Below are 26,927 nucleotides of genomic sequence, written 5' to 3'. Positions count from 1 at the left end.
TTGCAATCACTGTAATCATTGTAATTGTGGGAAGCGTGGTCGAGAGGCTAAGTACGCTTGAACTTGGCTTGGCTTGGTCATGAGGTTCGACACCCGAATCGATCAGAGTTGTGTTTACTGAGCGCCTAAAGGCAGCACGGAAAACCTATTCCCAGATACCCCCTCCCCCCACTGGTCCACAAATGAGATTGGACCAAATCACCCTGATCATACTATAAGCGTGAAAGTAGCGCTATGTAAAAAAGCTATAATTTAATTTAATTTAATCATCCTTAACTCCTGTTTTTTCGGAGATATAGAAAGTGTCTGCTAACAGCACGGAGAAGAAATAGCTTTCTAAATGTATTGACATTGTGTAAGTCAATCAGTTCCAGATGCAGGTATATCTGGGCAATGGACACATTGGCCGCAGTCGATTTTTCGAAACGACGAACATTGTTCAGAATAAACACTCTGCCACCTAGATTTTGTTGGTGAATAATTCAATGAAGCAACAAAGATTTGGGAGGCGTGGAGGATGTGCGGTAAAGCGCTTGTCTTCCTAACTGGGGTACGGGTTCGAATCCTGGTGAAGGCTGGGATTTTTAATTTCGGGATCTTTGTGTGTCTCTGAGTCCACTCAGCTCTAATGGGTACCTGACATTAGTTGGGGAAAGTAAAGGCGGTTGGCCGTTGTGCTGGCCACAAGACACCCTCGTTACCGTGGGCTCCGTGGGCCACCGAAACAGATGACCTTTACATCATCTGCCCTATAGATTGCAAGGTCTGAAAGGGGGAAGTTTACTTCCCTTTTACAAAGCTTTGGTTCCGTTGGATTTGACAGCGTTTCTAAAAACTCTAATGCCAGCCATACTTCTGGCACCATCAGTAGTCACTCCAACTAATTTCTGCCAAGGGAGAGAAACATCCTCTGTGATGATTGAAAATTCGTAGACAAGATTTCGCTAGTGGTGGTCCCATGCTTGCTTCTCATTGTTTTCAAAACTACTGTACGTACCGTGAATAAATAGCAAGATTTTGAGCGCTATCAGCTGAGTCATCAGTTAAAATTGATGTATGCCTTGTCATCGGCAATTAATAATTGTGTTAAGTTTCAATTGGATACGAGAATGGAAGTGGGAGAAATAACATGTACAAAAATTGTCCAAGACAGACAGACAGACAGAGTGAATTTGTATAAGCTTGGTATAAAATACAAAAAAAAAAATTTTTCAAAACTATGGACAAAGATTTATTTAATCATTTAATTTTCAATACTTTATTTTGTCAAAAATTTGATATATAAATATATATGTAAATTTATCACATAAATATGACTATATTTTTTATACAAACATTTTCTTATATTTTTTTGAATTCGCCTATGTTCTTAAAACAGCATCTTCATCAAAAGTTATTTTATAACTGCTTTCTTGTTGACCTTGGAGACGTTACACATAACCTTTGACATTCTTCACAATCTTGACCTCATGTGCAAGCTGGGCCAAGGCACAGCAGTGACAGCATGGAGAAAGGCAGCCTGCGGTCAAGCAGAGGTCATTGTATAAAGTGCCCTGGTGTCGGAAAGAAAAATAATTTGAGAATTACGTTCAGTTCAACTTTCACCACCACATCTGTCAAGTTCAATTTTTTTCCTTTGTTCGATACCAAACAAAAATCTATTATCTAATAGTTAATTAACTAATAAGGTTTAAAAAATATATCTTCAAGAAGGTCCCCATGTTTCAATAAACTGACACATGACTTTAACCCCTTACTTGACCAGGCTTAACCGAAATTCGGGACGGAGGTGACTTAAGTGGTTAAGCGGTTGGTTTCCAAACCTGGGGTCCTGGGTTCGAATCGTGATGAAGACTGGTATTTTGAATTTTGGGATTTTCAAGGCGCCCCTGAGTCCACCCAATTCTAATGGGTACGGTTGGTTTCCAAACCTGGGGTCCTGGGTTCGAATCGTGATGAAGACTGGTATTTTGAACTTTGGGATTTTTAAGGCGCCCCTGAGTCCACCCAATTCTAATGGGTACCTTACTTTAGTTGGGAAAGTAATAGCCGTTGGCCGTTGTGCTGGCCTCATGACACCCATGGTCAAATAAACAAAAGACCTTAACATCTTCTGCCCTATAGATCGCAAAGTCTTAAAGGGGGAACTTTACATTAATAAGTTGCTAATTAGTGTTGTTTTTTTTTTCTTGATTCTTGTTTTGTCAGGTCCAAGAAATAATTGTGCAAAGGTTACAGATCGATACGAGATTGGCTGTAGGAGAACTCCAGTGTACACGGTTTGTACCAGACAGGAAGTGAGCTTTGGAAAAGAATAGAAAGAGAATACCTGGATGTTTTCCTTGCCTCTCATGAGAGCTCTGAGGCCAAAGAGTGTTATCGGGCTACACAGGGACACGTAGAGACAAGAAGAGCAGCAGGACTCGCCCATGTCTTGGAGGATACCGCATTGGAGGCAACATGGGCAGAACAACGCCATCAAGCCTTGGAAGGAAACAAAAAGTTAACAATGCACCTTTCTCTCTATCTCTCTCTCTCTCTGCCCCCCCCCTCTCTCTCTCTTCCTTTTCATCCTTCTCCCTCTCGCTCTCTCTTTCTTTCTATCTCTCTATAAATATATGTATATCTGTATCTATCTTTCTTTCTCTCTCAATATATATATATATATATATATATATATATGTATATCTGTATCTATCTATCTATCTATCTATCTATCTATCTATCTATCTATCTATCTATCTATTTATCTATCTATCTATCTATCTATCTATCTATCTATATCTATCTATCTATCTATCTATCTATCTATCTATCTATCTATCTATCTATCTATCTATCTATCTATCTATCTATCTAGAGGGAGAGAAAGATACTAAAAGATAAATAGATCGATATATAGATAGATAAATAGATCGATATATAGATAGATAAATAGTAAGATAGAGAGATAGAAAATCATACATATATATATGATGGATAGATAGATAGTACAAAGATAGATAGATAGATAGATAGATAGATAGATAGAGAGAGAGAGAGAGAGAGAGAGATACACAGATAGAGATATTGTTCAATGATTACATGTTAATAGTAAAATTAATTAGAGGACAAACACACACACACACAAACACTTAAATACTCACAACTGCTGATGTCAGAGAAACAGCCAAACAGACCGTGGCTCCAAGCTCGCTGTGCAGGGCGCCCAGTGGCGACAGTTTGGTTGTTGATGACGATGTTGGTGTTAGTGTTCATCTGCTGTTGCATAGGCGCCCCATGGGGCTTCCAGTTATGTGGCGGGTGATGCGGGTGATGCGGAGATGCATGAGAAGAATAGGGCTGACTGGTTGTCACTCCCGAAAAAGGCTAAATGAAGGAAAGCAAAGCTCGATTGCGTTAACATATAACGAATAATTACAGTATTTGTACAATAGGAGCAAGTAGACTAGCAGCGGTTCTCAACCTTTTAAGCTCGGCGACCCCTTTTTACAATATACCACTCTGCGCGACCCCCCCCCCCCCCAATTAGACACACACAGAAATAGAATAATAGACAATAACAATCCTTATTTTTGATGGTCTTGGGCGACCCATGGCAAATCCTCAATCGGGGGTCACGACCCACAGGCTGAGAACCCCTGAAGTAGAGGATCTATAGAGACGTGAATGGCAGTGAAGAAACCAGAAACTTAGGTATGTAAATTTTGAATAAGTAAACAAAAAAACAACAACATAAAAAATCCATTAAAAAAAAACAATACCTCGATTATACAACTTAAAAAAAAATTAAATATAATAAATAAATTATAAATTTAAAAAAGAAATTAGATAATTATAGGTATTAAGCTCGTACTTTAGCATTTGATTATTTAATTTTACTCTAGCTATCTTTTAATTATTATAGCTTCATTCGCTACACGGAATCTTTGTGTGCCTCTGAGTCCACCCACCTCTAATGGGTACCAGACATTAGTTGGGGAAAGTAAAGGCAGTTGGTCGTTGTGCTGGCCACATGACACCCTCGTTAATCGTGGGCCACATAAACACATGACCTTTACATCATCTGCACTTTAGATTGCAAGGTCTGAAAAGGAACTTTATCTCCCTTTATCCCCTTCTGTCTTAGTGCGTCATTTTGTAAATCAGTACTCTTTAATCGAGCAATTCGTGTAAATAAATATATATATTTACACTTTACTTCTACAAAGGTTTGGTTCCGTTTGATTCGACAGCTTTTCTCAAAACTCTAATGCCAGCCATACTTCTGGCACCATCAGTAGTCACTCCAACTATTTCTTTTAGCATCATTCGCCACACGAGGATGATCTCTCTCTAACTTTGTGCTCTTTGTGTCTTTACACAAGGCTTACCTCCCTTTGGCGGAGCGGTAAAGCGCTTGGTTACCAAACCAGGGGTCCCAGGTTCGAATCCTGGTGAAGACTGGTATTTTTAATTTCGGGATCTTTGGACGCCTCTGAGTCCACCCAGCTCTAATGGGTACCTGACATTAGTTGGGGAAAAGTAAAGGCAGTTGGTCGTTGGGCTGGCCTCACGACACCCTAGTTAACGGTGGGCCTTATAAACAGATGACCTTTACATCATCTGCCCTATAGACCACAAGATCTGAAAAAGGAACTTTATCTCCCTTTATGCGTCGTATATATATATATATATATATATATATATATATATATATATATATATATATATATAGTACCAGGTGACCGAGCCTCGCTCAGTTGAATAGTTTCTTAAGGAAGGATATATACATTAAGTCATTAGAGAATATTTGTGTAATTACGAAAATGAACCATCTGGTAAAGACTTATCAGAAGAGTTGCTTTTGTGTTCTGTTAGTTCTTAATATAATTGTAGGACTACATGGCGATTAAAATAGAAAATCTCTTAAGTCCCTGATTTTATTAATTGAAGCTTTTATAGAGCGCTACTTTCATGCTTATAGCATGCTCAGAGCGCTATGGTTCAATTTCACCTGTGGACCAGTGGGAGAGGGTATCTGGGAGAAGGTTTTCCGTGCTGCCTTTAGAAAAACCACAACTCACGCCATATCGTTTAGCATTACATCTTTTGATTAAAACTATTGGCTTGGAAGAAATCCTTTGCAGTGTAACTTCTCAAATGGTTACATTTAGACATTTAATATTGCAATTAGTATATTCATTTTTGCTTAAGATCGAAAATCGTGATGCAAAATCGCTACGTTTTTGGGGTAAAATATGCATTTTGTGACAAAGTAAAATGACTCATTTTTATATATGAGACTTAAATCATTGTGTTCATATTCTAAAGAAGCGTTATTGTGGGGCATCTCTGTTACGCCGATCCCCTTTCAGCTCAATAAAGTTGACACCTGTTACGTCACTAGGCTTACAGCAGTACACTAAGACATTTCTTCGCAAACAAGAAAAAGTTTTAATGATTCAATTGGCGTAATTAAACATTTGCGCACCATCGTATTGCAGATTGATCTATTATGAAACTATGGAAGAAAAATAATGAAATTAAATTTGTTGATGTATGATTAGCTATTGTGTTTTAAAGGCTTTATATATTGCATACACTTTAATTGCGTAGAGCCGTAGGTAGCTTTTACTTTGTTATTATTTTGCTGGTGAATTTTTCAAAGTCTACTGTCCCATACCAAAACATAGGAAATGGTCATAACACAGCTTATCTACGCCTAACTTGCACACACTAAACATGATATCCGGGGCCGGCCCTAACTTTTGCGGGACCCTATGTGAAATGGAATGCCTGCGGCCCAATCAGGTTAGGGATAAGTATAATAAGTGAAAATTAAACTTTTTTATTACAAAATAAATTCATTTTTGCATTGCATTTTTACTAAATGAAAGCTGACGATGCCGTTTTTTTTTATCACGCGTAGGACTGGCGTTTACCATATTAATTGACACCCCAAAATGACAATTTTGTCTATTTTAAGGACATGAGTTTCAGGAGATTTCCAGGAGAAAACAAGGAGACCACGGGAACCCTATTATAAGTTATGATGGTTTAATTTAATAATTTACTCGTAGAAGTAGCCACTAAAGACAGACACAGAGCGACTTAATATAAACGTTCAATTTTTTAAAAATTAAAATTATTTTACTAATAGATAATAATAATTTTAAAAAAATTACTTCTACGAATCCTCTTTCAGAATTATATTTTCATTTGTATCTTATATTTTCATTTCTATCTTCTATTCTCATTTCTATCTTATCTTTTTCATTTCTATCTTATACTTTCATTTCTATCTTATATTTTTCATTTCTATCTTATATTTTTCATTTCTATCTTATACTTTCATTTCTATCTTATATTTTTCATGTCTATCTTATACTTTCATTTCTATCTTATACTTTCATTTCTATCTTATATTTTTCATTTCTATCTTATACTTTCATTTCTATCTTATATTTTTCATTTCTATCTTATACTTTCATTTCTATCTTATATTTTTCATTTATATCTTATACTTTCATTTCTATCTTATACTTTCATTTCTATCTTATACTTTCATTTCTATCTTATACTTTCATTTCTATCTTATACTTTCATTTCTATCTTATACTTTCATTTCTATCTTATACTTTCATTTCTATCTTATACTTTCATTTCTATCTTATACTTTCATTTCTATCTTATACTTTCATTTCTATCTTATACTTTCATTTCTATCTTATACTTTCATTTCTATCTTATACTTTCATTTCTATCTTATACTTTCATTTCTATCTTATACTTTCATTTCTATCTCACCTGATCATGTCTCTTATGAACGGCGAGCTCAGCCATGGCAGGAGTTATGTCCTCTTGCAGTGAAACTATCAACAGAATAAAACCAATGTTTGTTTGACTTCATTTAATATAGTACATACAAGTATAGTTTATCTTATTAAACGCCCAAACGTTTTTTTCTACCCTCGGGGACACTACACCCGAAATTTCAGTTTCTGTTATTTCTAAGAGATAAGAATTTTAGTTTGTCGAGTTTCACTTCCTTGTATAAAAGTCATGACAACCAATGAGTAGGGTCCTAGTAACCAGCTCCATCCACTTTTGTCCCTTTTTTAACGCCCCCAACCCAGAATGTGCGCCCTTTTTCGTTCCTTGATGTTCTATTTTTGCTTGCCTCTAGCCACTTAGTCAAGAAAAAGAAAACTGTCCTATCAGCTAGCCCTAAAACAGGTGCATACACATGCACAAACTGTGGCAAAATTTGCAGCTTCTGAATTGGCTTGATCAGTCACTTTAGCTTCTGCCCCTGTCTCAAGACGAAACCAGAACCAGTGACTCCTCTAGGCGCATCCATTGTCTTTCCTAGACAGGAGCCATATATATCCACTGGTCTCTCAGAGAGCACTGCGCTTCGTGGAATCATAACTTTCTCGTCAATACTAACGGTGTCACGGCCTCTTTAGTACAAAGTCTAAAAGTTTCGAACTGGCGCCTAATAGAATTAAGACAGATTACTCTAACCAAGAATAGTAAGACCTACCTGTCTACAATTTCTTTGGATTAGCTGCGCTTTTAAACGCCTCTCTGTATGTTATGACCTCGGAGCGCCTTTAGACTAGGTTACGTTTGTTAACGCTTTTTGAATTAAATTATTTTTCCTCTTTTCCTGTCTCTAAAGGAATACATTTAACAGATCACGTGACATGACCTCACTTTATTAAGTTTATCATAAATTTACACATGTCATCATGATCTACAGCCATTCGATAAACGTCACTGTTCATTTGGAAGGTGGGTCCTTGGGAGGAGCATAGTTATTTCTAAATAAATTAAACTAAAAATCATCCAGATAACTAAAAGCCTTTTAGTCAAGAGTCACAAGTTTTCTTAAGTTTAACTCTCAAGCGGGAAGTAAAAATCTCCTTTGACTCAATTCTGTTTTGTATATACAATCCCAGCTGCCCAAATGAACTCGCCCGTTATCTGTTGGTTTCTACGTGTTCCCCCCGCCCCCCGCTCCCCCCCCTTATCACACGGATACCAAACCTGTGGCGACATTTAGAAGAAAAAAAATTCCGACAACTTTATTTTCGCATCAACATTTTTTTTCATTTTTACTTTATTTATTTGTTTCATATCTTAAAACAGTTGAAGTTTTTGGGTGTTCTGTTCGAGACAAACATCCTGCCGGTAATAAAGTTCCTATTTCAGATCTGGCGATCTATAGGGCAAATGACGTTGAGGTCATCTGTTTATTTGGCCAACAGTTTAACGAGCAGGGTGTCATGTGGCAAGCACAACGACCAACCACCTTTAATTTCATCAGCAACCCATCAGAGCTGTGTGGACTCAGGGGCGCCCTAAAAATCCCGAAATTCGAAATCCCAGTCTTCACCAAAATTCTAACCCTGGACCCCCAGATTCGGAAACCAAGACCTAACCACTATGCCATTGCGCCAATCCTGATTAATAATGCTACAGTTTATTCCTGTTGAGGTTTAGCTTCTAAAAAATGTAGTTTTGTCACATTCCACAAGAAGAGAACTTTAAACTTGACTTTTGTAGCTAAATGTATGGAGAATGTAAAGGGACAAAAATTTATCACTATATAATGATATAAGTATTACCTCAGTCAAGAAGCGACTACAGATCATGTTATTTCGCTGAGATGGATGCCTTGGAATTAGCTATGGTCGGAACGATGTCGCCCACACGGCAGTTCCCCACCCCTCTTAATGATGTATCATTAGTAACGGCAAGTGTCGATACAGTTTGACGGAGGAAAATCTTGATTCGCCTCAGCGTGACGCCTCGGGTGGATACGTCAGCCCGGGAAAATGAAAAGTCTAACAGAGAGAGCAAACACAGTCTCCAGTGGGCTTCCACAGTAATACTCTTGCGAGTGTATTAGCACCTGGTGAGGATGTAAGATAGGCTTGGTAATCCGTCCGCATCCATTGCAGCTTTCCCCATACGGGGGGTGATGCCCTCCCCCTATGAAATCAACGGTACATTATAGGAAAAAGGAGTTAGTTCCCTCGTGGGCTCGTCCTCTGGCCTCTCATGGGATGGGGACGCCCACTGTAAGGGCTCAAGAGACCGTGACCATTGAACAAGCGAATGCGATTAACTGATCACCTAGTTGACGGGGGCCTCCAGACAAAGGAGTCGACGAAGAACCAGTCTTTCATCCTGGCTCTGGGATGAAATCCTTTCCCGGATCAAAAGTTCATAAAAGCGATTTATCTCGAAACTTTCGGATATCTCAACGATATAATTTTGTGTGAGCGGCGTTGCAGGATGCTCTGCAAGGGCTCGGGTACGCTGTTCTGCCTCATCGTGGCCCCCGGGTTGAAACGACCATTAGAGGAAGTGGTTAGGCTAAAAGAATGGCGAAACAAAACCCCCAGTGAGAGTGTCCAAGGGTAGGCGAGAGCTTAACAATTTACACGGCGCGGGTCCACAGATGAGATTGGACCATAGCGCTCTGAGCATGCTATAAGCATGAAAATAATAATATAACTATTCACCGTATATATCTTTTATATTTTGAAATCTGATTTACATTAATCATAATTATTCATTTCTAAATCAAAGTGTGACAGATAGTCTTCAAAGTACTTACCTAGATGTCTGACAGTCGCTGTAACCACCTCAAGTGATATGCCGATGACAAATTTGACTATTTTTACCTTCCTGATACGACAGGGACTGTTTTCGGTCAATCTCCGTGACTTCCTATATCAAATACAGCCGCCTTCCCTTCCAAGAATGTGTGTTTCGTGTAACATTATTGATATTGATATTTTTCGAGCTTATCTCCATTTTTTTTAACTTAGTTTAGAAAAAAAAGTTCTAGAAATGTCCGAATTTATTGATCAACTTAATCAACTTGATATTCTCCTTAATGATATCCAAAAGACCCAAGGGAAGTAACGTTTATTATTAATGTATTAGTAGTTAATAGTTAGGTGATCCATCATAAACATCAGATACCTGTCCCTATTTTGTTTTTAACCCCAAAAAGCACTGAATATATATATATATATATAATAATATATTGAAGCCTTTTTTTCTTTCATTGTGTAATGGAACCAGGCTTCTACAAGCGAGACAACTCACAACCTTTGGCATAATCTAGTTCTAGAGGTTGTTTACCTTTGGCTTCTTAATCTTTTTGAAGGTGTAAGGGACAGTCATCCCGGATGTTACACGAGATACAAATGACATGACACTTTTGAAATACTGCCTAAACTTTTACTGCCTCTAAAGACTGACATCGTTAGCAAAAAACATTCGGATGTAATATTTCTATCTATCTATCAGACTTTTAGAATTTTGATTTACATGTCTTCGTGTAAAATTACAGTTCTCATCACTACCCAGTATTGTAAATTTGGGTTACAGAACAGGTCCAGGCCTTTGAATTACATAAAAGTGAAAGAATGTCTACAGACTACACAACGAATATCTTTGTTGATATGCTGAGTTCAGGGGCGGACTGGCTATACGGGCATTCGGGCAAATGCCCGGTGGGCCGGTACCTAAATGGGCCGGTAGGCCACCGAAAGGGCCGCATGGATGCCACTATGACACGTATTAAATTGTTAAAGGTTTTGTAATAGTCTCTTCTAAAAGTGATCCTTTGAACGTCGCTTAAAGAAATCTTTCACACACTCTACAGTGTAATACTAATTTAATCGAACACATTTTCCGACATAATGTAATATCTTACATCCGTAGACAGTGCTACTAGTAGGCTCCATCCCTTTAGGGCCGACACGTTTAGTGATTAAAAATCAATATATGGCCTACATTTATTACAAAGATATTGAGCATGTTACAGTTATCGATACATTATCATACTTAACAATGATTTTTAGGACAGATAGACATAGAATTGGATGCCCATCATATTATATACACATTTTTGGGCCGGTTTGTATAGAAGTGCCCGGGCCGATTTTGACATCCAGTCCGCCCCTGGCTGAGTCCTCTCCTTGACAATATACTTTATTTTAGCTCTGCCAAAGAAAGGGACATAAATCCATGGAAGTTGGCTGTAACTCTTTATCTCCGTAATTATTTTCCACGTTCAGACAACTAGGTTCAGTTTTCACTTGCACATTCTACCCTGTTATAATTAAACTTCAATAACATTGTTGTTGTTAATCAGACAATGTTACTATTGGTATAGAATTATATGAGCATGCCTGCTTTTTTATAAACACTAATTCAAATTTATAAAACCAAAAATTAATTGAATCTAATGAGATCAAGGAAGCGCTGCACTAACATGAATAAACACAGGCCGTATGATGCGCATGAGAACTGGGATTTTAATTTTGGGGTCCTTGGGCGCCTCTGAGTCCGCCCAGCTGTAATGGGTACCTGACATTAGTTAAGGAAAAAGTAAAGGCGGTTGGACGTTGGGCTGGCCACATCACACCCTCGTTGACCATAGGGCACAGAAACAGATGACCTTTACATCATCTGCCCTATAGATCACAAAGTCTGAAAAGGGGAACTTTTCTTACTTTTTAATGGGGTCATCAACAGTTTAATGATATATTTGCCAAGGAAACAAACTTTTTTTTTACATCCACAAGCTTCTGGTTATCTTACTTAGACTTAGTCTCGACCTTGGGTTAGGCCCAGGGTTCTTCCGGCTTATATGGTGGCAAGGTCTCTCCATAGTGATCGGTCCATGGTGAACAACACAGCCATAGTCCAGCTGCTGCCCACGGAGATTAGGTGAAACGCAGGGCTAGATGTGGACCGCCCTTTTTTTTCGATTTCCTTGTCTCGATTTCCAAGTTAATGGTTTACTGTGGTAAACGTGTTTCGTCTTGTCTAAGCATTCGTCCCGGCAATATCATTAAAAGCTAGACCGCTACTTCACATAGAGGGCGAATGTGGGAAAGAACTTGGCATGATCTCGTTATGCTATTTCAAGGAACATTCTGGACCATGGCTGCTTAGCAACGCTGAGCCTCTTCTCAACATGTATGGGATAACTTCCACGTCTCGCAAGCGTTAGAGGCGGTTGGTATATGTTAGTATATCAGTAAATAAGATAATAATAATAATACTCTTTTATTGTCCGTACGGAAATTTGTCTTACAATTTGTGCATTGCCCCAAACAAAAAACATTATAATTTAGAACTATAACAAACCAAAATGTACATTCACACCAGACTCACTCATAATTTACATGTGACAAAGTTTATATCAGATTGTTTCTTTTTTAATGATTTGATTGCCAGGGGAACAAAAGAGTGTTTGTGTCTATTTGTCTTTGCTATCGGTGTCTTGTATGTCTTTTGTGATGGTAAAATCACAAAATCCTGACCCAAAGAGTGATTTTTTTTATTCCTAGAATCTTTTTAGCTTTATTATAGATGTTTGTCTCAAACAGCTGCCCAAATGGGGTTTGATTTTTGCCAATGATTTTACCAGCAGCATTAGGATTCTATAAAGTTTATTTTTATTTTTAATACTCAGATTGCCATACCAAGGCAGTGATACTAAAACTTAAAATATTGCAGATGTGAGCGTGATAAAACATAACCAAGGCCTTTTCGCTAACATTTAATGAGGACTGTTTTCTCAGTAATCGTAATCTTTGCTGCCCTTTTTTGCGGATATAACCAGTATTTGCACTAAAATTTAGTTTATTGTCTAGGATTATAGTATATAATAAATAGGAGATAAGACCAACAGTCCTAGCCTTTCTGTAAGTAAGGTAAAGTTCCCCTTTCAGACCTTGTGGTCTATAGGGCAGATGATGTAAAGGTCATCTGTTTCTGTGGTCTACGGTTAACGAGGGTGTCATGTGACCAGCACAACGGCATGACGCTTTACTTTTTTCCACAAACATCCCGAAACAAAAAATTTCCTTCTTTACCAGGATTCGAACCCGGGACCCCCGCTTCGGTAGCCAAGTGCTTTAACGCTCAGCCACCGCGCCTCGTAGCCATTAGTTAAAGTTAGTTGAATTATATCATTTAAATTGAATAAGGTCTGACTGGTTGCTTAGATAACTTTTCGTTGATATATACAAGAATGTCCTGGACTCGTTATCATATGGTAAGCAGGAGAGGTGTATATTGTCCATTTCTCCCATTGTAGCCAAAGAGCAGGTAATTCTTTTCTCAGCGATTATATCAACTGTTACATTTATAGGAAAATTGTTAGAGACGTTTTAAAGAGAGTGTCCAAGTTACTCCATGAAGTAGTGACTTGAAGTCAAATGCTTTTTTTTTCTTTTTTTTTTTTCGGTATTTTTGATCAAGGGAAGTAAATGCGTCTGATTATTGCAATAACTTTTTGTGGTGTTATCGTTCTTGAATATCAGCACATTCCAGAAAACGAAGCCAACTTCTAGATCTAGAGGGAAGAATAAGAGCGTTATAAACGAAGTCATTTTTCGTTTGTACACTTTTAATTATGTCCAACGAGGATATCAATAAAAGAAAAAGAGACAAAGAAATACAATGTACCATAAACTTTTTTTTTTATTATACTCCTGTGAACAGTGACAATCACAGTCGTAATATTTTTTACTAATTGTGTTTGTTTAGCGCTATTTCATATTTTTAGCTTTCTCACTACGCTATGATCCAATCAATTGTCTGGACCAGTTGGGAAGGGGGAGAGTGAGGAAAGAAGGGGGTATATGGGTGAATTTTACTATAATCCTTTTTAATAGCATTAAAAAAAGCGGGGGGGGGGAACAACATGAATTCGAACTGATGGTTCAAGCCTCCTCAAGCCAACGTACTAACCACTATACTTGTGAAAATAGAAGATTCTATAATTATTTGTGGTTTGTTTCAAACTTACTTTAAACCGGCGACCTATAAAGGGGACTTATTCAGCTTATACCATCATCTCAGTCGTCTCTTGTTAGAGATACCAAACAAAATTATTAATTACCAAAAGTTAATTAACGAATTAGTTGTTGTTTTTTTTCAATTCATTCTTTTTCATTTGTTAGTTAAAAGAAATAAATATGCACAATTTGAGCTTGATCCGAGATTGGTTGTGGGAGAAATAACTTGTTCAAACGTTTTATCAGACAGACAGACAAACAGAGGGAGTTGATATGAGCTTTGTAAAATAGATATCGGGTGGTAAGTTATCACTCTAGCCTGTGATCATCAGAAAGTATATTACAGTGTTGTTGTTTTTTTAACAATAAAATTTATTATTTGGTTTACTTGAATTGATCCTGTACAATCCCAGGGGAGCAAAGGGCCGCAACCACACCTCTTCACCGAACTCGGTTCTGGGCAGCTGTCTTCATCTGCTCCCATGTCATTCCAGTACCCTCAGCTTCACTGATGACCGACATCTTCCAGGTTTGCTTGGGTCTGCCCACTTTCCTCTTTCCTTGTGGGTTCCAGTCAAGTGCCTGCCTTGCAACGTTGGTAGCTGGTTTTCGCAGGGTGTGTCCTATCCAGCTCCATTTTCGTTTTATGATGTCTTGGCCTATGGGCTTTTATCTACTTCTCTCCCAAAAATCGATAGTAGTTATCTTTTCTGGCCACTTAATTCCTAATATCCGGCGTAGGCATCTGTTAACAAAAGTCTGGAGTTTTTCCATATGTTTTTTTTTAGTGATTCTCCATGTCTCAATGAGCCGTAAAGAAGGACCAACTTCACGTTTGTGTTATAGGATGTGTACCACTTGTTTATGTTCCATATGAATTTGCTCAATGCTGGATTCATAGTTAACCGAAAAAGGCACATTGAAGTTGTAAGTGCTAACAAATGAACGACTTCAACCACTCAAAACGGAAATGACACAAAAAACAGACAACTGCTTTTCTTTCCTGTCTTACAAACAAAACCAAAACCATGACAACTGCCTGGTCATGTTCTATGTGTTTCTGACTGTGTTGCTATGATCCAGTGTTCGAAGCCTGCCCACTGCCACCCCTCCCCTATTACTGGAGGGTTCGGCTAGATGTTAAAAAAAAAAAAAGTCATTTATGGAGGAATGCTCTAGAAGAAAAAAACTATTACAAAATAAACTAGCAACAAATATATTTTAAAAAATAGGTTTGGTTACAATAAAAATAAATAGTACATATTTCATCAATTATTTATGATATCGTCAACAACTAAACTAGTAGGAAAATAAATATGTATGTGAATGTTTACCATAATAAAAACGAATAGTACATAATTGATCAACTATTTGTGATATTATCAACAGCATTTCTCAAATTACAAACTTAAATGAATATATATATATATATGTGTGTGTGTGTGTGTGTGTGAATATTTCCGCGCACTGTTTAAAAGCGATAATATTTTACAAACTTATGGCAGTACATTTTGACACACGCTATAATATAAAGAGGCGCAACTTTCAGAAGCAATAGCAGGTTGATCCTCCAAGACTTAAACATAACCTTTAGCGTTCTTCACAGTCTTGACCTCTCGTGCGAGCTGCGCCAAGGCACAGCAGTAACACCACAGTACACAGCAGCCGGCTGTTAAGCAGAAGTCGTCGCAGAGAGACCCCTGGAGTCCGAAACAGAAAAAATGACATTTAAATACAAAAAGAAGAAAATTTGACATACAATTTGATACAAATGTGTGATAAACCTGACCTGACTAGATGTCCTAATGAAGGAATGAGGTCAAGGTGAAGGAATGAGGTCAAGGTGAAGGAATGAGGTCGAGGTGAAGGAATGAGGTGAAGGAATAAATAATCACGAAATAATAATGAACGGAACAATTAGCTACTGATTCAGTGACCCATCACCCAAGGGCAGAATTTAGATTGTGAAAGCCCCGAGGCAGAGTTTTTGTAGAGGCCCCTACACTTTTGTTAAAATAGCTTTAATAAAAATCCACTTCTTAATAAAAAAAATAATTGTATTTTAATTCTCCTTCTTTAAAAAATAAGTTATTTAATATGAATAATTTAGTAAAAAAAAAAAAAAGTAACTTTAGTCCCGCCTGCCTTAAATCCGGCATCACCATCGAAGACAAATAAATTCGCTTGTTACCTCCCCTCCCCTTTTTCAGTCGTGTCCAAAAGCATCAGACCGCCTTTGAAATATTTAGATAAAGAGCTGAAAAAAGTGGATGAATACTCAGAGATTGTGTGTAGATCTGGGACTATTTTCTTTCTAAGCAAGGCCTGAAAAGGGTCAAATCAATGTTAAGTTCAATGACTTGAGATGAAGCCCTTACCTGTATATTTTCTTTCCCTCTCATGTTAGCTCTCAGTCCAAAGAGACTAGGTACCGAACAGCACACGTAGCAGAAGGCACTTCCGCAAGACTCGCCCATGTCTTGGGCAATACAACACTGCAAACAGCAGGGGCAACAAAGTGCGAGCATGCCTTTAAAGTCAAATAAAAATGACTGATTAGAAAAAAACTAAACTATAAAATTAGATTTACTAAAAGGTTTGACAATTCGGGAGATTTTTGCATACAGGTCTTTGAAAGTTATTATTAGATCAAACTTTGGATCGCCATATAGCCTGATCGTTTAGAGCAGCGGTTCTCAACCTTATAAGCTCGGCGACCCCTTTTTACAATATGCCACACTGCCGCGACCCCCCCCCTCCCAATAGACACACACAGCAATAGAAGAATAGACAATAACAATCTTTATTTTTGATGGTCTTAGGCGACCCCTGGCAAATCGTCAATCGACCCCCAAGGGGGTCGCGAACCACAGGCTGAGAACCCCTGGTTTAGAGATTATTTATTATTTATTTATTTATTATATGACTTGTGATGCGCTTCAGACTATTGTTTAGAGTATAATTATAAGATTGATTGTGCTGGCCACATGACACCCTGTGAGCATTTTTATTGTAAATAAACGTGTGTGTGTTTACCCGGAAAATTGTTAAGTAATAATTTGCATTCATTTGTATAAAATATTATACCGCACCGGAACGGTTTTGACGATGCATCTCAATGACTATTTTTAAATATGCCCCTACTAGGTAAAATTATTAGGTCACATTAATAGGTCACAGTAATAGGTCACATTAATAGGTCACATTAATATGTCATATTAATACGTTACATTATTAAGTCATATTAACAGGTCACATTAACAGGTCACTTTAATAGTTCACATTTATAGGTCAAATTAATAGGTCAAATTAATAGGAAAAATTAACAGGTCACATAATTAGGTTATATTAATAAAGCATATTTATTAGGTCACATAAAATAGGTCACACTATTGGTTCACATTAATAGGTCACATTAATAGATCCTATTAATAGGTCACATTATAAGGTCACATTGATAGGTCACAAAATAGGTAACGTTATCAGGTCACATTATTAGGTCACATTTATAGGTCAAATAAATAGGTCACATTATTTAAATCACATTTATAGATTTGTTCGTAACATGGATGCGCATTTTTTTTCTCAAGAGTTCCTTAAAAACATATTTCTAGCGACCCGCTTATTTGTTTTGAGATATCTCTTCAAGAACTTCCCCATGTTTTTATTCTTGTCTTATCTCATATAATACGGACGTTACTTCAAACAAGACGATGATTACGTCCTACGCCTCAAAACACCTGATAAAATACCCAGAAAGACACAAAGATAAATGCACATTCTATATTTCTATATGCTGGGACGAATCCGTAGAAGTGTTCCTTCTTCCCTAGTGCTATTAAAGCATGGAATGAATAGGCTGAATCAGCTAAGACAATCAACGACTTAGATCATTTTTAAGTCACTGATTTAAAATACATGACTAGATTGCAGTAATGCCTATAATTATAAGATGAAGTCTTTCTCTCCTAATCGACGATACCATCGTTGATTTGTCCTAATTAAATTAAATTAATATTAATTTTTAAAAAAATGAATTATATAAAAAGAGAATGCATTTCCCTTTAATTCTACACCAAATACAACATTTTCTGATATAACAAAGCTATTAAAGCCCAATCTTATCAGGGTAGTGAAATGGTAATGCGCAAAATAAAGAATTCGTTTCAAATGTGGGAAAAATAATTACGGAGAGAAAGAATTAAGATACGAGAAATACTGCAATTCTCCGTAACCTTCAGACTCCAAAAAAAACCTTAGAGCAGATTTAAAAAGTAAAAAGATTTTTAAAAAAAAGAATACAAAGCAAGAGACCTGCAAATACTTACAACTGCTGAAGTCCGAACAACAGCCACACAGGTTGCTGCTCCAAGGTCTCTGGGCTGGACGAGTAGCGACTGTAGGCTGAGAGGTGATCACGACGTTCGTGTTGGTGGTATGCATCTGCTGTGGCGGTGGCGCCATCTGGGGCTGCCAGTACGGCTGCTGTTGCTGCGGCCAGGGCGCCACTTGCCCATTGTTTGGCCAGGGAGCATATTGTTGTTGTTGAGGTGGACCAGATGATGACGCCTGGAGAAGTCAAAGGAGATTGTAATTTGTGTTAAGATTGAACGGAACAAAAACTTTTTTTGTTTTAGACTGAATCCACAAACGAGGAAATTAGAAACACGATAACAACAGTTGAGCCCACAAGGGAGGAAATTGGAAACACGATAACAACAGTTGAGCCCACAAGGGAGGAAATTGGAAACATGATAACAACAGTTGAGCCCACAAGGGAGGAAATTGGAAACATGATAACAACAGTTGAGCCCACAAGGGAGGAAATTGGAAACATGATAACAACAGTTGAGTCCACAAGGGAGGAAATTAGAAACATGATCACAACAGTTGAGCCCACAAACGAGGAAATTAGAAACACGATCACAACAGTTGAGCCCACAAACGAGGAAATTAGAAACATGATCACAACAGTTGAGCCCACAAACGAGGAAATTAGAAACACGATCACAACAGTTGAGCCCACAAGGGAGGAAATTAGAAACATGATCACAACAGTTGAGTCCACAAACGAGGAAATTAGAAACACGATAACAACAGTTGAGCCCACAAACGAGGAAATTAGAAACACGATAACAACAGTTGAGCCCACAAACGAGGAAATTAGAAACACGATAACAACAGTTGAGCCCACAAGGGAGGAATATAGAAACACGATAACAACAGTTGAGCCCACAAGGGAGAAAATTAGAAACACGATAACAACAGTTGAGCCCACAAGGGAGGAAATTGGAAACACGATAACAACAGTTGAGCCCACAAAGGAGGAAATTAGAAACACGATAACAACAGTTGAGCCCACAAGGGAGGAAACTAGAAACATGATAACAACAGTTGAGCCCACAAGGGAGGAAATTAGAAACATGATCACAACAGTTGAGCCCACAAGGGAGGAAATTAGAAACACGATAACAACAGTTGAGTCCACAAACGAGGAAATTAGAAACACGATAACAACAGTTGAGCCCACAAACGAGGAAATGAGAAACACGATAACAACAGTTGAGCCCACAAGGGAGGAAACTAGAAACATGATAACAACAGTTGAGCCCACAAGGGAGGAAATTAGAAACACGATAACAACAGTTGAGCCCACAAGGGAGGAAATTAGAAACACGATAACAACAGTTGAGCCCACAAGGGAGGAAATTGGAAACACGATAACAACAGTTGAGCCCACAAAGGAGGAAATTAGAAACACGATAACAACAGTTGAGCCCACAAGGGAGGAAACTAGAAACATGATAACAACAGTTGAGCCCACAAGGGAGGAAATTAGAAACATGATCACAACAGTTGAGCCCACAAGGGAGGAAATTAGAAACACGATAACAACAGTTGAGTCCACAAACGAGGAAATTAGAAACACGATAACAACAGTTGAGCCTACAAACGAGGAAATGAGAAACACGATAACAACAGTTGAGCCCACAAACGAGGAAATTAGAAACATGATCACAACAGTTGAGCCCACAAGGTAGGAAATTAGAAACACCATAACAACAGTTGAGCCCACAAACGAGGAAATTAGAAACATGATCACAACAGTTGAGCCCACAAACGAGGAAATTAGAAACACGATAACAACAGTTGAGCCCACAAGGTAGGAAATTAGAAACACGATAACAACAGTTGAGCCTACAAGGGAGGAAATAAGAAACATGATCACAACAGTTGAGCCCAAAGGTTTACCTTCAGACCACAGTCAGAAATAAAACGCAAACTGAAATTTTATGGCCATACCTCAAGGTCGTCATGGTTCGTAAATACTTTTTTCTTAGGGAACGATGCCAAGAAAAGAACAAGAGACAGGCAGAGAAAGCCATGTGACGACAACATTAAAGAATGGACGGGCCAATCATTGATAAAAGACTCTTTTTAACGCAAAGGGCAGAGAGAAATGTGGTGCCCCAAACTTTCAATAGACTATGGGATTAGTAAAAATGAAGGTGATTTTTCTCTTTGCCGAGGAGGGGATAAGTAAATGTAGACTCTCCTGTGTATATCGGTACATCTGAGTTAGCGGAATGATTTCACCTCTCTACCTTCTAGTTCAGGGGTTCTCAACCTGTGGGTCGCGACCCCCTTGGGGGTCGATTGATGATTTGCCAGGGGTCGCCAAAGACCATCGAAAAAATGGATTGTTTTTGTCTATTCTTCTATTGCTGTGTGTATTTTCGAAAAGAAGGGAGGGGTCGCGGCAGAGTGGGGGATTGTAAAAAGGGGGTCGCCAAGCTTAAAAGGTTGAGAACCGCTGTTCTAGTTCATCCTGAGATTGTGAATGCTCATAACACACGAAAAAGTAAATAGGAAATTTTAAATTTTCAGAAATTTTTTTTTTGGCTTGTGATGTGGGGGAAGGGGGGGGGGGAGGGAGTATTGAATCCAATCTTCCTCCATGTAGGACTTGAGCCCTCATATTTTTACTTCGCCAGAAGACTGGGTTCAATGAGGTGTGTTGGATATTAACGAACAGGCTGCAAGTGGTTGTAATAGTTGAGGCAGTCCGAAAAGGATTATAATATAGAGGCTCTCTACTGGGTTACTCATTGTAGCAATATAAATAACAATAATCATTATTATTTTTTTATACATGAATTTGTACAGCGCGTCTTCCACTCTCCTCTACCATGGCCAGTGTGCCCCGTTCCCATCTCAGCAATGAACAGGTTGGAGGTGGTGTCTTTCTGGAAGAAAGTTTCCAAACTAACTTTAGCTGCTCAGCAGACGATTCCTGGCTCATATTAGATCTCGAAGAAAATTTTTAAAATAATTAATTTGATAAAAGAATTCAGTAACAGGTCTTAAACTCGATCTCCCTTGTGCACCGTGGCAGTGTTCTTATACCCTTATTTTTTTCTTTTAATTTATTTTTTTTTGTATTTTTAAAAATATTTTTAATTTTTAATTATATTTTTTTATTAATCATGATTGAATATTCTGCTTTTTTTATTTTTTTACCTCTATTTTTAAAAATCTCTAATACAAGTTTTACAAAAGCTTAATGACTTTGTGCATGCCAAGTAGAAAACTACAACATTCCATTTCGCCAAGTCTCGTCACAAGCGTATGTTTACATCTTACCGCACTCTCTTGTTTCATATGAACTGCTAGCTCAGACATCACCACTGGCTTTTAGTTGAGTCAAGCTATAAATAAAATAGACAAAAATATGATGAAAAATCGAATATTAGTGAGAAACGTATATTTAAATTTGACTAGAGCAACACACATTAGTAAAATCACTGAACTTAGGAGACGCTTTGGTACAGAAGACTAAAAAGTGAAGAAGCAATAATAGAAAAAAAAAATTACAAATATAAAAACATAATCTTATAAAATACCCAGAAAAACTTAAAGGTAATGGAACTTTTATTATTTTATATGCTAGGACAAATTCATGCAAGCGCCTCCTTTTTCCCTAGTCTCATGGATCGGTTTGCCTTAATTAGCCAGGAAAACGTATGACTTAGCAGAGTTTAATTATTTAATTAACCTGCACGAGTAGATTAACACCTGGAAACCACTTGGTTGTAACATATCATTTCTTTTAAAGGGCAATCTATGTTTTCTAGGGTACGAAAAGTACACAGATAAAGAATCCCTTTGTGTCAGGACTTTGTGATTTTACCATCACAAAAGAGATACAAGACACCGATGGCAAAGACAAAACAGACACAAACACTCTTTTGTTCCCCTGGCAATCAAATCATTAAATAAGAACAATCTGATATAAACTTTGTCACATGTAAATTATGAGTGAGTCTGGTGTGAATGTACATTTTGGTTTCTTATAGTTATAATGTTATTGTTATAGTGCATTCAATTATATTTAAAAAATGGATACATTCAGTACCAAAGCAATCTTCTTCTCTCGGTGACATGACATCAGCTTCTGTCAACTCTAGTAGATATAGCTTGCTACTCATTATTAAATGCTACATAATATCTACTAGCTTGTCTACCAGTTATTATCTTCTGTTAAAGAGACGCCAGTGAACAGCTAGACAATTCTTTTCTCTTCAGTAATGTTCTGTTCCCCAGTCAGCGCCTAATACACTCATTCATGTCTCTTTTTTTCCTTCATTGACTTTCTAATGTTTTCTGCAGTTGTCATTTGTATGATTAATTAATCCCAATTACTAGAAAAAGGACGCATACTTTTTCGACTCAGAACCGGACACAGCTGAATGAGACAACATATGTTCCGAAAGCTAAAAGTCTGGACGAGCGAAACCTGCCATTGAGGAGCATCACCAGCGAATGCTGACCATGTCCAGTAAAGCTGCATACTATAACAAGAGACCCAAACAAGACTCTGGCCCCAAAATACTCTTATATATGAAAAATTATAAGAAGAACTGCTCTGGAAACCATGTCGCGGTTCATCTCAGATATAGGATTACTGATCTGAACCCTCCGACATTCGAAATGAGAACGAAGAAGAAGTATAATAAACTATTAAGTCTTTTTTTTTTTCAATTTTTAAATTTAGACATGAGAGCAATATTTCACCTGACTATACAAACCCAGTTTGATTTATATATTTGGCCACATCTGATTCAGACAAAGCCGATCTCTGCCAAAGGTCTATATAATTTTTTTTTTCATTAGCGCTTGTCTTTAGAGAGGGGTTGTCTTTGGAGAGGGGTTGTCTTTGGAGAGGGGTGGTCTTTGGAGAGGCATTGTCTTGGGAGAAGGGTTGTCTTTGGAGAGGGGTTGTCTTTGGAGAGGGGTTGTCTTTGGGCCACAAATGTGAGTCCCGCGACCTTTTTGGCAGCTCTTGTGTTTATTTATTAATTTATTAATTTTTTAAACACTTTCGATCCGGGGAGGAGGCACCTCAGGCCCAGTTAACAAACAAAAAAAAAAGATCGCCTTGACCTACGGTCATAACCTACACGAAAAACGTGTTCCACTCTGCGAGTCAGTTTAAAACGTAATAATTCCTCTATCTGTCTACATATGCTTCCGCAAACTATGCTTATACATAAGGCAGTCGTTCCTGAAGACTGGGGATCATAAAATAGCAAAGATAACTCTAGAGAAGGAAGTAAAAAAAAATATTATTTTTTCAAACCCATCTACTATTGTGTATTTTATTCCTGCGTTCCAATTTAAAGACGCTTTTATCTACTAGTTTTAGGGTTAAGGCTTTTTCTTATCGCTTGTTGAATTCGTCTAAAGAAAACTTATGTAGGTTTTTTAAATATGAAATCAGTTATTGATTTAATCTTTTGTTTGCATAACTGTGTATGACTATGAAGATAACAATTTCCTCTAGTTTGTGTACTTTTTAAATGCCGCGTTTCAAATACGTTTTGGAAAAATGTCAGAAAAAAAATTATGTTTAAAGGTCTAAACCTATGCAGAGTTGAAGAGAATATGGAGTCGTTTGGGCATTTAAATTTTTTTTTTCTACTTACAAAGTTTGTAATTTAATACTTGTGAATTATGAGAACTTACAAATAAAAACATAACAAAAAAAAAAGCCCACAAAAGAGGCGAGATGGCCCATAAAAGAGGCACATAAAGCCCAAAAAAGAGGCAAAGAAAAGAGGCCTAAGGCCCAAGGATTCCTATGATGATAAAGCTTAAAAAAAAAATAGCGCAAATTCTGAGGTTTCCTTTAAAAAAAAAATGGATAAAAATGTATATCTCATGACAATTTCATAATTTTCTAAATGCATCCGTTGCTATGGACAGCCTTTGAAACCTAAATAAAAAAAACAAAAACATACAAAATAATAAAGAACAAACAAACAGATGTTATGGAATGTGGGAGACTTGAGAGCGACACAGGGAGAGAGGGAGAGAGAAAGAGAGATAGAGTGGGAAAGAAAGAGTGTGAGAGAAAGAAAGAGAGAGCGAGAGTAGGATAGAAAGATAAAGGGAGAGAGAAAGAGAGAGAGAGCGAGAGTAGGATAGAAAGATAAAGGGAGAGAGAAAGAAAGAGAGAGAGAGTAGGATAGAAAGATAAAGGGAGAGAGAAAGAAAGAGAGCGAGAGTAGGATAGAAAGATAAAGGGAGAGAGAAAGAAAGAGAGAGCGAGAGTAGGATAGAAAGATAAAGGGAGAGAGAAAGAAAGAGAGAGAGAGTAGGATAGAAAGATAAAGGGAGAGAGAAAGAGAGAGAGAGCGAGAGTAGGATAGAAAGATAAAGGGAGAGAGAAAGAAAGAGAGAGAGAGTAGGATAGAAAGATAAAGGGAGAGAGAAAAAGAGAGAGAGAGGGGGAGAGAGAGAAAGAGTGAGAGAAAAAGAGATAGAGAGAGAGAAAGGAGAGATAAAAAGAGAGAGACAGAAAGCTGTAAAAGATATTTCTGATAAATTACAAACTATGCGATAAAAAAAAAGCTGATTTTAAAATTATTTCTATTAACTTTCTAGAGCAGAAATATTTTTAAAGAGAAGTTCTTTCATAAATTATCTTCAGCTATATTCTCGACCCCAGGTTTTGTTATGTAAATGGCGATGTTATGGAATACTTTTGTCTCTTTAAACCTAATCATACTTTTTGTTATATGAATCTACTTTTCACTAATAGTTTGAAAACTGCTTACCTAAATCTCTGGTGGCAACCTCTCAAACTGATCTGCCAACTAAAAAAGGGGCAGATATTTTTGTGTGTGTCTGACACCACATCCAGGGTTGCTGTTCATTGTAAATCTTGGTTATCTCATTGTTAAAATACAGCGGTCCCCTTACAGACGTCCCCTTACAGAGGTCCCCTTACATTTTATGCTTTCTGAAATTTCTTTTTTTTTTAAATTTAGTTTTTAAAATCTCTTGTGATGTTGTTATGGAATATGTGTATTTGTGTTTCCGAAGTGACATAGAAAGGGAGTATTTATTGTTAGTTGTGGAGGGAGAAAGAGAAAGAGAGAGAGAGAGAGAGAGAGACAGAGAGTGGAGAGCATTAATTAAGTGTTAGTCTTGTAGAATGATGCAAGATTGGCGGCACTGTCGTAAGCTGCGTGATGTAGGCCAGACGATTCCAGGACACCAGAGTGTAAAGTCGTGTTTTTATTGTTATATTCAGTTAAATAACAGTACATTTAATTTCTCCTCTTATTTAATTTGTTTATACATTGTAACTAATCTCTTTGTCTCTAATCTCTTTGTTTGTGATGCGGTCTTTGAAAGAGATTAGAGACAGGGTTACTGCAGCGATCGGACCCCATGATGACCTGCTAACTATTGTAAAGAAACACAAGCTTAAAATAATATGGCCATATTTCAAGATCCACGGGGCTCGCAAAGACCTTCCTTCAGGGAACAGTACCAGGAAAAAGAAGAAGAGGCAGACAGAGAAAGCGATGGGAGGACAACATAAAAGAATGGACCGTTGATAGAGGTTTTAAACAAGGCAAAAGACAGGGAGGAATGGAGAAAGACGGTCGACAAAACTTGCTTGGTGCCCCCCAACGGTCCAACAGACTAAGGGATAGGTAAAGGTGAAGGTAAAAAAAATACATTGTATTAAAAGTTATACTTAGTTTTATTCAAAAAGATGTAATCTAATTCAGAAAACTAAAATTTCAATTGAAATAGTAAGAAACGAAAAACCGCCAGTATGTGTAATGACTCTGCAGGTTATGCACATAATTTTACCTAGCATAAGACAAATTTGAGAAATGACTTGGGGCTGGGCTGGTGGGGAGAAGACTGATAAAGGGAAGGGGGAATATTTATTTCAGAAAACCCCCCAATGAGTTTATTATAGTAACACATTTTTTGTATGTCTCATTATTTCTTTCCTGAATTTTTTACTCGCCAAAATTGTGTTTTTAGAAGTACTAACGGGAAAAGGGATGGTGACAAAATACATAGAATTAGCTCAAAACTCTCAGCAATCGGAACACTGTACGTTTTATGCTCAGCACAACAAAAGTACATCGATTTAGTTTAAAACACTCAGCAATCGGAACACTGCAAATGTTTTAGCTAACTACACATGCAGTCCTACATGCAAACATTTTTCCTGAAGCATGTTAACGATGATAGTAGATAGAGAGATAAAAAAACAAAAACAACCAAGGACTTATTTTCGTTTTCTCACTAAAAGTCCAATATCTCTTGAGAAATGAAACATGGTGATGAAATATGGAGTCACGTCTCGTAGCGACAGATTTACACTCCGATGGTCCTAATCATTTTGAGTATCTTTCAAGTGTTATATTGCCCAGGCAGCGAGATACATGCTTTAAAATAAATCTACATTTGGAAAGTGAAGCAATAGAGAAAATACGTGTTCTGTAACAAGTCCTTCATGTCTGATTCTTTTACTGGGGGGTAGAGGGTACCTTTCGTTATAGTTGTTTCTTGTTGCTGTAGCGGTTGCTATCTCTGTATTTGTTTGTTGTTGCTGTAGCGGTTGGTATAGTTATATAATTGTTTGTTGTTGCTGTAGCGGTTGGTATAGTTATATAATTGTTTGTTGTTGCTGTAGCGGTTGGTATAGTTATATAATTGTTTGTTGTTGCTGTAGCGGTTGGTATAGTTATAATTGTTTGTTATTGCTGTAGCGGTTGTTATTGTTATGGT

General features: G+C 37.5%; 2 protein-coding genes across 2 annotated transcripts; both read right to left on the bottom strand.

The window, feature by feature from the left end:
• Window positions 1–1,269: 1,269 nt before the first annotated feature.
• LOC129923545 (placenta-specific gene 8 protein-like) lies at window positions 1,270–9,729 on the bottom strand. The gene is made up of 5 exons (XM_056014887.1): window positions 9,614–9,729; window positions 6,790–6,854; window positions 3,147–3,369; window positions 2,330–2,484; window positions 1,270–1,553 (listed from the first exon to the last, which is right to left on the bottom strand). Exons 2-5 carry the CDS (start codon window positions 6,823–6,825, stop codon window positions 1,431–1,433), a joined length of 537 nt encoding a protein of 178 aa, XP_055870862.1. The 5' UTR covers window positions 6,826–6,854; window positions 9,614–9,729; the 3' UTR covers window positions 1,270–1,430.
• Window positions 9,730–13,313: 3,584 nt separating this feature from the next.
• On the bottom strand, window positions 13,314–25,097 carry LOC106052610 (placenta-specific gene 8 protein-like). The gene is made up of 5 exons (XM_056016312.1): window positions 24,944–25,097; window positions 21,468–21,532; window positions 18,152–18,392; window positions 16,202–16,353; window positions 13,314–15,523 (listed from the first exon to the last, which is right to left on the bottom strand). The coding sequence occupies exons 2-5, from the start codon at window positions 21,504–21,506 to the stop codon at window positions 15,401–15,403; spliced, it is 555 nt and encodes a 184-aa protein (XP_055872287.1). The 5' UTR covers window positions 21,507–21,532; window positions 24,944–25,097; the 3' UTR covers window positions 13,314–15,400.
• Window positions 25,098–26,927: the final 1,830 nt, after the last annotated feature.

This window comes from Biomphalaria glabrata, chromosome 17 (assembly GCF_947242115.1).
Source record: "Biomphalaria glabrata chromosome 17, xgBioGlab47.1, whole genome shotgun sequence".
Lineage (NCBI taxonomy): Eukaryota > Metazoa > Mollusca > Gastropoda > Planorbidae > Biomphalaria > Biomphalaria glabrata.
This window is presented reverse-complemented; position numbering and strand designations above follow the sequence as displayed.

Excerpts from the sequence above, each read along its gene's own strand:
- LOC106052610 (XM_056016312.1), bottom strand. The coding sequence starts at position 21,506 with ATGTCTGAGCTAGCAGTTCATATGAAACAAGAGAGTGCG. Across the intron at positions 18,393-21,467 it reads ATATGAAACAAGAGAGTGCG|GCGTCATCATCTGGTCCACC; the intron begins GTAAGATGTAAA and ends TGACTTCTCCAG. Across the intron at positions 16,354-18,151 it reads TTGTTCGGACTTCAGCAGTT|GCATGCTCGCACTTTGTTGC; the intron begins GTAAGTATTTGC and ends TTGACTTTAAAG.
- LOC129923545 (XM_056014887.1), bottom strand. The coding sequence starts at position 6,825 with ATGGCTGAGCTCGCCGTTCATAAGAGACATGATCAG. Across the intron at positions 2,485-3,146 it reads TTTCTCTGACATCAGCAGTT|GCTTGATGGCGTTGTTCTGC; the intron begins GTGAGTATTTAA and ends TTTCCTTCCAAG. Across the intron at positions 1,554-2,329 it reads GAGGCAAGGAAAACATCCAG|GGCACTTTATACAATGACCT; the intron begins GTATTCTCTTTC and ends TTCCGACACCAG.